General features: G+C 56.4%; 4 protein-coding genes across 4 annotated transcripts; all 4 read left to right on the top strand.

The window, feature by feature from the left end:
- Positions 1–1,167: 1,167 nt before the first annotated feature.
- LMXM_36_2740 (hypothetical protein, unknown function) lies at positions 1,168–4,227 on the top strand (the record flags this gene model as incomplete). The annotated part of the gene is made up of 1 exon (XM_003874577.1): positions 1,168–4,227. The coding sequence occupies one exon, from the start codon at positions 1,168–1,170 to the stop codon at positions 4,225–4,227; it is 3,060 nt and encodes a 1,019-aa protein (XP_003874626.1).
- Positions 4,228–4,759: 532 nt separating this feature from the next.
- Positions 4,760–5,218, top strand: LMXM_36_2730 (putative D-tyrosyl-tRNA deacylase; the record flags this gene model as incomplete). The annotated part of the gene is made up of 1 exon (XM_003874576.1): positions 4,760–5,218. One exon carries the CDS (start codon positions 4,760–4,762, stop codon positions 5,216–5,218), a length of 459 nt encoding a protein of 152 aa, XP_003874625.1.
- Positions 5,219–8,766: 3,548 nt separating this feature from the next.
- Positions 8,767–11,583, top strand: LMXM_36_2720 (conserved hypothetical protein; the record flags this gene model as incomplete). Its single annotated transcript, XM_003874575.1, has 1 exon — positions 8,767–11,583. One exon carries the CDS (start codon positions 8,767–8,769, stop codon positions 11,581–11,583), a length of 2,817 nt encoding a protein of 938 aa, XP_003874624.1.
- Positions 11,584–12,241: 658 nt separating this feature from the next.
- LMXM_36_2710 (metallo-peptidase, Clan MA(E), Family M41) lies at positions 12,242–13,957 on the top strand (the record flags this gene model as incomplete). The annotated part of the gene is made up of 1 exon (XM_003874574.1): positions 12,242–13,957. One exon carries the CDS (start codon positions 12,242–12,244, stop codon positions 13,955–13,957), a length of 1,716 nt encoding a protein of 571 aa, XP_003874623.1.
- Between the last annotated feature and the right edge of the window lie 600 nt (positions 13,958–14,557).

Genomic DNA, 14,557 nt, shown 5'->3' with positions numbered 1-14,557 from the left:
GTCAGCACAGACCTCCTCAAGGCTTGCTACTGCTGCTAGCGGTCATGCACCCACTCCATTTCGTGTTAGCCTGCCCTGTTTCTTCTTGCACCTTTCCTAGCGGCTTTCCGCAGCTGCGGGGTGCTTGCGCGTTGTCGCGATATTTGTACGTGTGCTAAATAAGAAAAGTCAGGCACTCTCAAGAGGGTGTCTGAGCAATAAAATATGGCGTGTGCATGCTGTACTTTGTGTGGATATGGCATTTCCGAGCCCAGCATTTGCGAGGTGGGCCCTTGAGAGACCGGCAGTCGACGCGACTTCCCCCTTCTCACACACACACACACACACCTGTACAGGTGATCGCGTTGTTCTCTTCGAGGTGCCTTGAAGGTGTCGTGTTGCGTAGCCTATGTGCCTGTCTGCGCTTGCGAGCATCTTGCCATGCTCTCCATGCGTGAGAAACGGTAAGGCCCACAGCATGAGTGCCAGCCCCCACCCCCACCCCCATTGTGATGTACCTGCTTGCAATGTGAATCCTCTCACGACGCTACGGACCATCTCGTCACATCCTCTCTCAACTCACCACTGATGTCGGACCGCTTTTTCGTGACACACACACACAAGCACGCAGCCTTTCTTGGCATCTGCTGTCGTGGAGCATACGGGGGAGAACTGTGAGTAGGCGGAGTTGGTCATTATGGGCAGAGAGGGGCAACGAGGGACACACGACCACTACACTGCGTCATTCGCTGCTTGATCCTTTTTTTCCTTGTACGGTGCGGCAGCACGCTGACGGCTGCCTCTCTGCCCTCACGTTCGTCTCCCAGTCCTTTTCTTCTTCCCACCCCCACTTTGTGCCGTCCCTGGTTGTTTGCTGGAGTACTGTGTGTCTGCCTGCGTAGGTGAGCTCGACTCCACAATTCCGCCCTGCAGTGGCGTGTCCTTCGTGATCGTCCTCCCTAAATGCGCAACATCATCGTGGCGCGGGCGCGGAGTCGTATCGCACCGCTGCTTACCCAGGGGCTATCCTTCTCAACCCCCCTGTGTGTCAGTCAGCGCCAGTGTCGCTGCTCTCACACAGGACGTTGTGCCGATGTCCCGCCTCCCTTGGGCGCGGCGGCAGTGCGTCGGCGCCTTAGCTCCACCAGCGGGTACCCGTCTATTGGTGGTCCACGTACTGCCTCAGCTATGGATGCCTCTGGCATCTCTGCCTCGTGGACAGACCTGCTCGCTCAAAGTCCGTCCTCGCCAGGCAGCAGCTCGCGCGTAGCGCTTAGCGAAGTCGCTGCCCTCTGTCTAGCGCTGGAGGCCCCAAAGTGCTATGCCGTGTACCGGCCAAGCAATTTGGCCAGCGGTGTCAGCCGCCACACCTCGCCAGCGCCTGCGCTCGCAACCCCACAACACTTTCTCCAGCTTCTTACCCGCTTGCGTGAAGCACTCGGCACGTCTTCGGAAGCCGCGCGCATTGCTGAAGTACTGGTGGACCTGCTCAACAAACCTCCTCACCCACACCAGCCCGGGCCATGGGACCTTACTCAGAACGAGGTGCGCACTGTCAAAGCCACTGCTATCCAGCATGTAATGGACACCATACAAGGGGGCGGCGATGCACTAGCGTGGCTAACGCGCCTCCTCCGACTGACAGACACATGCGCGGGAGACGGAGAGGCAACAGAGTCGGAGGTGCCGCTGTTGTCGACAGCGCTCCAAGAGCGCTACAGTTTGCACGGAGGGTCGCCTACCCGCCGGGTGCACTGCGGCGACGCTGACGGTGAGTGGCTTCTCACACGCTCTCCGGTGGTACTCGCGGCGATTGCAGCTGCGATGCTACGCAGCACAACGAAGGGGATGAAGGCGCACGCGCTGGAACTTTTGGAGGCTGCCACCATTACGCGCCTTTCGTGGACGTCTCTCTCACCTGGCAAGGCGGTCGCGGGCTCCTCTTACTGCAGCGACATGCAGCACGGAGCACCAAAGGCGTTGTTTGATGAAATGGTGGCGGTGCGTTGTGCTGAAGCTGCCGCCGTGCAAGGGGACGCAGAGACCGTGACGCGTCTCATCTTTCTCCTGTACCGCGCGCGTGGTGCGCTGGGGTTCGCCACGTTGGCCGAGCACCGAGAGCGACGGCGCAGCGGCCGCGGCAGTGAGGGCACGTGGCGAAGGACAAGCAGTGGTCTTCCACCTCGCACCTCGTCTTGGTTCAGCGCGCGGTGGTGGTGCAGGGACGACGGCGCCATGGTGAAGAGGCCTGCGTTGGTGGAAGAAGATGCCGCAGACATGCGTTTTGAGCTGGCTGTGGTGCGTCTGCTGAAGAGCGCCATGCAGGCTCTCCTGTACCATCCCCAGCGCACGAGCGACACCGTCATCTGCACGGTGGAAGAGGCGCTCTCATTGTGGGATGGATTGAGGGGTGCCATCAGCTGGCCTGGCATCGCTGCAATCGGTGCAGAGCTGCTGCGCTACCTCGCCGACCAGCACGCACGGTTGTCCGTGGCGGCAGACGCGGGTAACGGCGGCGCCGCCTCGGACGATGTGCACGTCCAGCGGGCATCGCTGCGAGTATATGGCCACCTCTGCCGTGCCGCACCGGTGCGTCAGCGCACGACAGCCCAGCGTGACGAGCTGAACCACTTCACCTCGCTGATGCTGCGCATATTCTCCGCCGAGCTTGTTGTGATCGGAAGTGCTGGTATGCTAGTCCCAGTGGCCGCGAGCACCACCGCGGCGGAGCAGATTTTGAGGCTCTTCGCCAACCTCTCAGGGCCTCGAGTACAAGAGCTCGCGCTGCCCTACGCGCTCGCTGCGTCCCTCGTCATCTTCGCGGCGGCCGCAACGCAGAAAGGCTATAGCGTTCCGCCGTCTCTCCTTGCCCCTCTCGCCGCGTACTTTTCTGAGACCCAGTCGCTGCACTACTACTGCGTGGCTGCGACATCGGCAGGGGTGCCGGCACACGTTGCGGTGAGTGGCAGCCTGGTACTTCTCCACTTGTTGCTTTGGTCAAGCGTGCCGGAGGGTGAGTGGGCACGTGGCGACGGGGAGCTGTGGCCGCTGTTGCAGCGGATGCAGAAGGTCAAAGAAACCGGTCAAGGTGCAGACGCCGTCGCCGCTGTACCGGCCACCGCAGCTGCGCACCGCGTCACGGCGTGGCTGAGGGTTTCTGGAGATCAGCAGCGGTCACTTCTATGGCTTTTGCTGCTCTCCGCTAAGCAGCGTGACACGTCGTGGTGCAGTGCGGTGGCGAACGCATTTTCCAGCCCCGCCTCCTCCACCGTCGTCAACTGCGCCGTCAGCTCTGTCTACGCTCAGCTGCCGCAGGCAGAGCTAAAGAGCGTAGTGGAGCTTCTCTACGCGTGCGGCAACAACGACGACCCGGCACAGGCCAGTCAGACGCTAGATCGTGTGGTAAGCGCGTCCTTGCAACTCCCAATTCGTACCCTCACCTTGGAAACCCTTGACGCGCAGCTGCAGCGATTCTCCGCAGGACGCCAAGCCACCTCGGTGCTGGTGTTGGGAACTGCTTCCATACGGGCGCTCGCCGAACGCTGCGCCACAACTTCGAGGAAAGATGCTGATGACGAGTTGACCGTGGAGGATTTTCTGCGTGTGTTGCAGCCGCTGCTTGTTGGGCCAACAGCAGCGCTTCCCCTGCGCTTTACGGTGGTGGTGCTCACTCCGGCTTCTCTTGTAGAACTGCAGCGCATGTACACAGGTGCGGACGACGCCCCACGGCAGGCCTCCGCATTCGTGCGTGCCCTGCACGACGCCCTCGTGAGCAGGGCGACGCCTAGCGCCTACCAAGTTCACGCCGCATCCTCCTGGCCTCTCCTTCCGTTCTTAGCGCTTGCTCTCCGAGAGCAGAAGGAGTTGCGGTGTGTGGACGGGTTGCGAGAGGCTACAGCAGTGGCGCGGCATTTGGAGCACACGCTCCCAAAGGAGTCGCGACCGCTGGTGTGCCTGTGGGTCGAAAGGGAGGCACTTTTTGATTCGCCCCACACCCTTTCCGCCAAGGCTAATGTGCTGCGCCACTATGGCGTGCGTGAAGTCAGCACCCACCGTGCTCATGTGGAGAAAGCAAAGCGGGACATCTTCTCGCTTGTGCGCAACGGCCCTGCAGGCACGGTGCATCCCACTGGTGCGCAGGTGACCGGAGAAGCTGCCCTCGCCGAAGCGAAGGCGGCTCGTCGGACGCGCCACCACTCGCTCTTGAGTGCCGTTTCAGAGAGGAGCAGACGCCAGCGCAGTGCGTAAACGTTTGTGTTTGCCCGTAGTGCCCCGCTATGCTGGCACCTATCAGTCTCCGCCGTTCTTTTCTGCCGTTGTTGTTCGCTGTTCCTGTTGTTGCCGCGCTTGGTTCTCCTCGGTGAAGTGAATCTGGAGAGCCCTCTGCGACTCCCCCTTTGGTAACTGTGAAACTTGATGAACTGCACCACCGCGCGCTGCGCCTGCTCCCCAATCCTCGTCACGAGACAGTCCAGCAAGGAATTCGCTTTTTTTTCTCTTGACGGCGGCTGTGCGTGGCGGGCGTGTTGTGCTCATCGGCGCGCGCCCGTTCCGAGTTCTGCAGCCGCCATGGAGACAACAACGTCCATAGCTGCGCCCCTTTCTGTTATGGACCTCTTTTTCCTCGCCTCTCCGTCCACCATTGGCTCCCTTTCAAAACTGCGTACGATGCTCGCCGCCGAACAGGGCGCTGTGTGACACATCCGTACGTCCGCTACACACCTTCACTCAATCCCGTCTAGCTGTCGGTGTGCGTGCAACTGCGAGCGCTCTGCACACCATGAAGGCCGTCATCCAGCGCGTTCTGAGCGGCTCCGTCACCTCTGAGGGTGAGGTGGTAGGTTCCATCCAGAAAGGGCTGGCCGTCCTTGTCGGGATCGCGCGTGACGACACGGCTGATGACACCGAGTACATCCTCCGCAAGATTCTTGGGGCTCGGGTGTGGAGCAATGAGGATGGGTCCAAGATGTGGTGCCGAAACGTGAAGGAAATCGATGGAGAGGTGCTGCTCATTTCACAGTTTACGCTCATGCACGTCATGAAGGGTAACAAGCCAGACTTCCATAACGCTATGCCACCTGAAGACGCCCTCAAGGTGTTCAACACCCTTCGCGATAAACTGCGGTGCGAGTATGCCCCACACAAGATTGCGACCGGCAACTTTCAGCACTACATGAACATTCACCTGTCGAACGACGGCCCCGTAACGCTCATCCTGGATAGCAAGAAAAGGAGTTGAACACGAGTGCGCCAGGGACCGCGAGAATTCCCACGCGCCGCCCCACTCGTTAACAGCAAGGCAGCGACGCGAAGTCCCTCCGTTTTTTTTCCACTTTACCGTCTTCGACGCCGTGTTCTGTTCGCCCCGCTCTGCCTCGCCCCCCTTTATTCTTTCAGGAAAGCCCGTTCCTTTTCCAACGCGTCCGTCCCCGGTCGCCCTCGCCTTGCTGCGCCGTGGGCGCTTGGCCCTGTCGCCGCCGGGGCGGCCCGGCCCCCGCGCGCCCCCAAAACCCAGGCCCCGCCGCCCCACCCCTGCACCACACGCCACCACGCCGAACCCCCCCCCCTCCACCGGGCGCACCGACACCCCAACGGCCAAGGCAAGAAAACCCGCGGCGCCAGCGCGAAAGCGACATCGGGAACCGCCGCGCGGGTTCCGCGATGCCCCGCCTCTGCCGCGGCCACCGTGTTTTTCCAGGGGGCCAGCGCCGCGCGCGGCCTGCGGTCGGCAGGCGAGGGGCTGGGGCCCGGCCAGCCCCGGGCCCCCCCGACAAAGCCGAAGGCGCGCGGGCCCCAGGCCACCCAACCGCGCCACCGGCGACCACACCCGGCCACCAGGCCCCCCACACACACCGGCAGCAGGGGGAAAATCAAAACAGGGCACGGGGCTTATTTGGAAAGGGGAAAAGGACAGTGGATGAAGACGCTGGCACGCCAGGGGTCAGGCACCCGAAAGGCGGTGGAAACGATACTTTTTTCTGCGGGGGAACGGGTTGCGCTTCACAGAAAACAAAGGGCGGGGGGCTCTTTCTGCGAGGGGCTTTGGGGGGAGGGGGCATGGCGATCCGCGACGTTTTTCCCCCAGGGCCCTGGCGTTTTGGGTGTGACACCCAAAGCTGTTGAAACAACGTGAAGGATGTTTCAAGACAACAGTCCCGGTCGGTGCTGGGGCGCTCTTTTGCAAACGCAAGTCTCAATGCTGGCCTCGTCACCGCCGCATTTTTCGCATTTCAGATCTTGGGCAGCACGTTTAAGACGTAGTTTCGACACATAATCAACAAATCCACAAGCTTCAAAATGAAACTGGTTTAGCCAAAATGATAGCGGGTGCTCTTTTCAGCGTTTGGCCATTCGTTTCTTCCACAGGAAAATAAGTTTGTGTGCGTTGGCATGTTCGTGATGAAATGCTGCGTTTGTAAAGAAAAGAGAAGAAAGGCTCTGGTCCCCCAACCCTGGGTGCTGGCACTGTTGGCGAGTGGAAGTGGAGGCGGGGCCAGGACAACCGGCGAGCCGCACAGATCAGCTGAGCTCCTGCATTCCCTCTTTATCGCCGTTATCTGGAACTCAGGCTGTGCTTCTTCTACAGTCATCCAACAACATGTTGGCGGTGTGCGGACGAGAGAGTCCCAGCACCCGATCGCAAAGGGAAGCTGTGGCACGCTGTGTGCTGTTAGCGCGCTACCGCTGCTTTCAGGTAGGTTGCGATCGTCATCTGTGGGGAGAAGCGGTGGGCATATCTAGATGTTTTGTTTCGTGTTCGTATACAAGGCGATGTGTCCTGTAGCAGCTTGGTTTACCAGACGTCGTGTGAGTCCTGCTTGATCGCACATTCATATCTCTTTTTGCAAGCGAAGAAATCAGTGTAAAGCTTGATGTTCTAAGGTGTTTTTCCGCGCTGAAAACCCCGGTGGTTTCCGGCTTCCTGTGTGATAGGTTCTGTTTTGTGGCCGCGAAATGCTTCATTAGAGCAAGTTGCAGGTGATTGCTTGAGTGCGCGCGATGATCTACTGACGCCTTTCGTTTTGGGCAAAACTATGCGTGATCTCGAGGGTGGGAATGTCCACTACATAAATGAAAAGCGGGGACAGTGGCCACTATGCCGTACCGCCGCCAGATTAATTGGTCTCTTGTCCGCTTCGGGGGAAGCTTATCCCAGCTAACTTCAGTCTCTGCATAGCCTTCAAATGGGGCGAAAGACGTCGAAGGTGATTTGCTTTTCAAGAGTGACAGATTTATGCAGAACCCGGAAGCGGTAAAAAAGAACAAATCTGCCCCCCTGCCACTTGGAGCTGCGGAGCAAAAGATTGCGGTCGTGGAAGGGTGGGCTGAGGTTCAGAATAAAACCTGATAGTGGCAGCTTCTCTTTGTAAGACAATAGACTGAGGCGGGCTGGACCTCAGCGCTCTTCCCGGAGGAGGAATGGGCCAACGGCTGCCAGTTTCGGGAGATGTAGGTGTATGCGTATCCGTGTTCTCAGGTCCGTCTAACACGTTGAGAACTGAGGCGCGCACGGATTCCATGGATCACAGTGAAGCTGTGAATGTGAAATGTGGCCTTGAGTCAACGAGGAAACAGCGGAGGGTGGAAAAGTGAGTCTCAACCCAATACACGCATAGAGAGTGCCCTTTGAAACGGAACCTATGAAGACGTGACCTAAGCTTGACCCTTCTCCACAAGCAGGTTTACTCGGATATCCATAGCTACAGTTGAGAGAAGGCGAAGCCATCTTTGCTCCTCCTATAATGTGTCCAGCATGATATGTATGCAGAGCAACTGAAAATACGTGACACACATCGGGGAGCGCCTCCCATGATAGTCAGGTATACCAGCGTAATTTTCTTTTCTCTGGTACGCGGTTTTAAAATACTATCCGCCTGTGTTTCTCCCCTGGACACTTGCGAGCCGCGTGCAATGAGTAAAATACCTGCTGCGAAGCTCTGAGGACATACACGCAATAGTATTTTAGTTTCGATTTGGTTTTCACTCATTCAGAACGTGAGTCGCCAATTGTAGAGCCTACTGCCGCTTTTTTCAAATGGGCGGTTTTGGACGCTAGCAGGTGCATGAGACCCTGATGACGGGGGACACCTCAGCGTGGTGACAGGGTCACGTGCGTACGGCGCAGGGAAGCCTGAGCGAATTATCGCTACGGATGTCCGCGGGCAGGTCCTGCATGGCGCTGCGTCGGAGCGAGCTGCGGCAGTGCACACATGTGCGCCATCCATGTGTCAGGCAGAGTGTCGGCGTGACTCGAACGTACCCCACCCGGCCCTCGCACTGCCTACTGGTGGTGGCTGGGGTCCGAGGCAGGGGCCGTGCTCTGATGGCCGGGTCGGCATTGCATTAGCGAGTGTGTGTCTCCCGCTGCACTGCACCAGGCGATGGGGCCTGTGACGGACAGGGGATGGAGTGGTGCGTGACTCATGTTGTATTGGCAGAGAAGTGGGCGCGCTGCAGAAAAATGCATAGAGAAGGGTCAAATCCCAGCAGAAAACGCATCTTCATTTTGTGCTGATTTCAAGGATGGAATAAATAGTCAAATCCCACTTTCTGTTGGTAGATGAGTGCCGTTGTCAGTTCGCAAAGAGGCTGTTTTGCATTGATAACCCAAAAAACTCGGCTTGTATTATGTCCTTGCACGATTGCTGAGAAAGTTATTATATGGCGATTTGATCTCGCTCATGCTTCTTAACCACGCTCTCCTTGCCACCTCTGCTTCCTCAGTCTTTTTCCTCGAAGGTCGCTCATAAATAATCGGCACCATTCTCCATAGAATAGTTGATCATCATGTATACACCAACTGAAGGTGATTTGGTGAGTGTGATTCAGCTGCTTCACAATAATGGTGTCGAGGTGTCGAATTCAAAGGCGGCATACGCTCAGCTCAAGCAGTACGAGTCGAACCCTGCCTTTTGTATTCTGCTTTCCACTGTTTTCGGAGCAGAGACAAATCCTGTGGCGGATATGGTGCTCCCGGTTCCGTGGGCTCAGTATCGACAACTCGCTGGAATCACGCTAAAAAACAATCTGACATCTGCCCGTCATGCCCTTGGCGAAGGCGCGGTGAAGGAAGCTGCGCGTTTTGCACTGAAGTCGCTGACTAATCCGCCCGATATGCGAATAGCCCGAACTTCGGCGCAAGTGGTTGTAAAGGTAACGGCGTTGACATCACTTGAATGGTGGATAGGCTCGGGGGTTGGTGATCTTCCAAGCATTTTGCTGAACGATCTGCTTCCAGGCGGGGAATCGAAAACTCTCGCCGCACTGTACTGCCTTCAGTACCTCGTGGAAGATGTGCCCAAGCAAATAGGCGAATCTAGCGAGCACATTATTCTGCGCGTTTCCCAGCTTGCTGCTTCCCAGAGTGCTCCGGTGACGATAAGAAAAGCTGCCTTTCGTATGTGTTTCAACATTTACGAGCAAGCGTCACTCCTCGACTGGAATGTCGACACACTTTCCCCACTACAGATGGGTCTGTCAAAAGCCAGCCACAGCTTGTCAAGCGTGTGCACATCCCTACTGGAGTGTTCGTGTGGTGGGGATTCGGCGTTCGTGATTCTCGTTTTGCGTACCTGCTCATTTCTCCTGGACTACTTCGACTTTTTCGGTCAGATGAGTCCGAACGAAATGCAGAGGTATACAAACTGGTGGATTACTAATTCTGCTCAAATTATTTGCAGTAGTCAGAACAGCATCAGTGGAAATCAGGAGCTGGTCGCCGCAGCGATTGATTTGATATCCACCACCGTGGATTTGTATGATCGCAACGGTGGGGAAACGGCTGTTGCTTTTCTCGTTTCTGGTGTGCCACAGCTAATTTCCTCCTTAGCTCCAGCCCTTGTGCGGTACGCGCTACTGTCGGCAGAGGAGGTGGCAAACATCATGGACACAGACGACTACCGTGTTCGGGATAGCACAGCTGTCAGTTTTGAAGTGAAGGGTGGAACAAAGGATATTTCGGAGGACGACATGCTGGACGATGATGCAGCTGCCATGACGCTACGTAGCTCTGCTTTGAAATTAGTAGATGTGCTCAGCACGTTCTCAAGTGACGCAACATACCAGGCTTTCATCGGTCCCATTCAGCAGCTGTGGAGCAGCAGTGAATGGCGTGAGAGGGAGGGCGGTATCGTTCTTGTTGGCACGATCGCCAACGGATGCACTCATGAGCTGCGCGCAGTGCTCGACTCTTTAGTGGATCAATTTGTTCAGTTTATCAGCAATCAGTCTGAGCATGTCTGTGTTGTGAGCATTGCTATGTGGTCTCTGTCGCGGATAAGTGAAACTGTCCTGAATTCGTCCCCTCGCACGATGAATACGATTATTCCACTCCTTGCCTCGAGATTGCAGAGCACAAGCAAGCGGATTCAGATCACGAGCGTCAGTGCATTAAATGTGGTTTACGGAGTGTTGGAGAACTACGGAAGCACATCTATGGTCATGCCTCACTTGCCATTGTTGTTAGAGTCGGCCTGCGCGTGCCTGTCGGTGTATTCGACGACCAATCTATCCCTCTTGGTTGATTTTCTGAACAAGCTCATTAGCCTTCTCAATGACCGGGCAACAGCCGAGAGACTCTCTTCTCTACTTCAGGGTGAGAGGGCAAACCGCGCAGCATTGTTCGAGCAGTCTTATTCGGCAATGTACATTCGAGAGGAGCCGAATATTCTACTAGACAAAGACATTTTCTCACTGGATCGTGCAATGATTGCTTTCATCTCGGTCTACCCTAGCAACGAGGTGGCGGTGGCGAATTTGAGCACGTGGAACGGCGTACTTGCAGACATCAAAAACCGGAACGTAACGGATGACGCGGACCTTGTTTTCAATACACTGCTCATCTGCAGCGCATACACCAATTCAGTCTCAACGACGATTCTTGAGGAGTGGCTGAGGTCAACATCGTGGGGTTTGCCAGTTTCTGCTGCTCATTTCCTGACGACCTCGCGAATACACGAAGTGAAGGTAGCTGGAATCACAATTTTATGTGGGCTCCTTCGCGCTGTTGGATCGGGTGCACTGCCTACCGGCCTCCACGACACTCTCCTGAGGTGGGCCACCGGCGAAGTATCTGAAGCCGAGGATCCGAAATTCAAGGAGCATCTTGTGCGGCTCATTGGGCAGGCTACATCGTGCTACCCCGGCCAGTTGTCTACAGTTGCGACGGAGGCTTTGAAGTCTGCAAACGCTGCGTTGCGAAGTGACGTCTTTGGGGACTCCTCTTACTACTTTTCGGCTATGGCTTTTGATCTATGTGGCGCACTGGACGCAGTTCCAAACTATGCGGCCTTGTTTCGCATTGATACAATGTCACAACTCATGGCGCAGGCGGAGAACACAGTCGACAAATCAGAGGCTACCATTCATCTCTTCCAGGCACTGGTCCAACTGCCGGCAGACGTTTTCTCAGGGGTCTTTTCTTCTGCCATCAAGATTGTGTACAGCTGGCAGCAGGCTGCAGTAAACTACCCTGGAACGAAGGAGGCCATTCAATCGTTTTTGTTTCATGCCGGCAAGACGTGCCCTGCAATTTTTCAGTCGATTCTCGAGGGTCTTCCTGCGGCTTTCCGAAACATGCTCGTATCCTTTTATCAGCTGCAGTGAACACACACACACACACACACACGAGCAGGCTGGGCTTCTTGTTGGTGTAAATAAAACTTTTTTTTCTTATGCCGCTCAGAAGCTACCGCATCAGTGTTCTCAAAATGGCTCACATGTCTTCTATTTTATTTGAAGCGATTCTATCGTCGATCTAACCTTCTCCACGAAGAAAAAAAAGATGTGGTGCGTCTTACCCCACAACCGTGCACATATTCTCTCTCTTTGGGAATAGAAGATGACATGACACTATCTCGGTGCACTCATGCGTTCGCATCTACTTGCTTCTTATTCCCTTTCTTACTCCTTTTCCCGAACTCTGCATTCAACTACTACAGTATTATTGATCTTTTCTGAAAAGAAAAACCACGCAAACAGCGACAACATGCCGGCGTTCGAAATGCGAAGGTATTTCAGGGACGCATCTTTGGTCGTCAACCGACGAACAACAGTGCTTCGCGTGCATGCCGGAGTTCTATCCCAGTGTCGGACGACGCTGATTGTGGCGCCGGAGTTTCTGCAAAGGCGCACGTACTACTCCGCCCCCGGGACCTATCCTCCACCACCGCCACCGCCGCCGCAATCACACTACGCGCAGCCTCTGTGGCCTCCGTATAATGCTACGTATATGGCTCCTCCACCACCCCTGCCGCAAGGGGGTATGTCGTATGGGCAGCCACAACAGCAACCGCTCCCAAGCGATCTGGGCACGAAGGAAAGACCGATTGTGGTCGTGTCAGCCCCGCAGAAGGCTTCCTGGGCCACCCGCTTCTGGATGTTCTTGCTCTTCGGGATTGCTCTTAGCTGCTTCATCAGCCTGGTCGAGGAGTTCAACGATCGCTTTCAGGAGGGCCAGCCTACAAACAAGTCAGGATTTGCGCGCTCTGGCATATCTGGCCTGTTCGGCTCTGTCGACGTGAAGCCGGTGAATCTGGACAACTTGGAGGTCACCTTTGATAGCATCCGCGGATGCGATGAGGCGAAAAAAGAGCTGGAGGAGATTGTTGAGTTTCTAAAGGACCCCGAGAAGTTCTACAATTTGGGTGGGCGGCTGCCAAAAGGAGCGCTGCTCACCGGTCCGCCAGGGTGCGGGAAAACCATGCTAGCAAAGGCGATTGCCAAGGAGGCTGGCGTGAGCTTTTTCTACGCCACCGGAAGCGAGTTCGATGAGATGTTTGTTGGCGTTGGCGCCCGCCGCGTTCGCGAACTTTTCGCGGCCGCAAAGGCCAACTCACCAGCTCTGATTTTCATCGACGAGGTGGACGCATTAGGCGGTCGCCGCTCTCGTTCCGACCATAGCACCTCTCGCATGACGTTGAACCAGCTCTTGGCAGAGATGGACGGCTTCGACTCCGACGAGGCTGTTATTGTCCTCGCCGCCACGAACACCCCTGAAACGTTGGACAAGGCACTCACTCGCCCCGGTCGTCTGGACACCACCATCACCGTTGACCCTCCGGATATGAAAGGGCGCGCGGAGGTGGCTCAGGTGTACCTTGACAAAATCAAGACAGACAGCACGGTCAATGCAATGGATATTGCACGCGGAACAACTGGCTTCACTGGTGCCGAGCTTAGCAATTTGGTGAATTTGGCAGCCATCAGGGCCGCGGTGCTGAACAAGGCGAAGGTGACCAGCGAAGAGATAGAGTACGCCAAGGACCGCGTCATGATGGGTGCCGAGAGCAAGAAGATTGTGCCGGAGGAGGAGCGTCGCGTGACTGCGTTCCACGAGGGCGGCCACGCTTTGAGTGCTATCTTGCTGAAGGACGAGGGTGCCGATCCTGTCCACAAGGCAACCATTGTTCCCCGCGGCAACGGCATTATGGGACTCGTCCAGCAGCAGCCGGACAGGGATAAGTACAGTCAAAGCAAGCGCCAGTGCCTGGCTCGCCTGAAGGTGTGTGTGGCGGGACGAGTCGGCGAAGAGATTCTTTTGGGCCCTGACGATATCACGACCGGCGCAGGCTCGGATTTTCAGCAGGCCACAAACATGGCCCGCCACATGGTGCGACAGTTCGGGTTCAGCGACGCCATGGGCTTCGTCGACTATGGTACACCCGACACCGCCGAAGGCGCCTACATTTCAGATGAGACGAAGCTCAAAATCGAAAAGGAGGTACATCGCCTTGTGGAGCAGGCCTACATCGAGACCAAAGAGCTTCTTCTAAGCCACCGCGCCGAGCTGGAGAGTATCGCCAACAACCTGCTCAAGTATGAGACTCTCAGTGGCAAGGATCTTGAGAAGATTATAAAGGGCGAGGCTCTCCCAGAGCGTCCTCCGCGCCTCTCACAGGCTTCGGAAAGCAAGGCTGCGCCGCCACGAGGCGGGAACAGCGACCAGGCAAACGGTCGGAGAACCGTTCCAATCTCATAGCATTCTCGTGACAGAGCGGCGCTGAGCATGGGAGCGCCTCAGGGCACCGCAAATCCTTTCCGGTGCGTCGGAACGCACTGAGGCTCTTTTCATCTCAGAGCCGGACGATCTCTCTTGTGTGCGTGCGTGTAATAATTCGGCTTCCCTGTCTCCTAGCCTTTTCACGCTCTCGCTCCTCCCTTTTCCCGATGCTGTGTGCGGTGTTGTGTTTCTCCACAACTGACAGTTTTGAGAACGTTGTTTCTGGTTTCCCATTTTGCTGAGTACGTTTTCTTTTTTTTCTTATCTTGCGTGCTCCCGATCTCCTGTATGTCTGGTGCATGTCTACACTGTGACTTCTGGCCTCTCGTGCTCAGGGTCTTTTTCCGAGACATGCAGGGAGGAGAGGGCGCTCTTCCTTTCCCTTTTCAACAGGAAAAATCCTGGGGGATCCTCTGAGGTACACAGGCCACACTCCTATTGGAAGAACCGCAGCTTGCCGCTTGAGCGTTGCGCAGTCTGACAAGCTAGCAGGAATGTAGTGTACCTCGCCAGGGGGGAAGAAAGTAAGAAACGCTTGTGAGATTTGTATCTTACGGAATCCTCTGCCGGTGCTATCGT

This window comes from Leishmania mexicana, chromosome 20 (genome assembly GCF_000234665.1).
Source record: "Leishmania mexicana MHOM/GT/2001/U1103 complete genome, chromosome 20".
In the NCBI taxonomy this organism is placed as follows: domain Eukaryota; phylum Euglenozoa; class Kinetoplastea; order Trypanosomatida; family Trypanosomatidae; genus Leishmania; species Leishmania mexicana.
The sequence above is the reverse complement of the archived record's forward strand: the minus strand, read 5'-3'. Positions and strand labels throughout refer to the sequence as shown.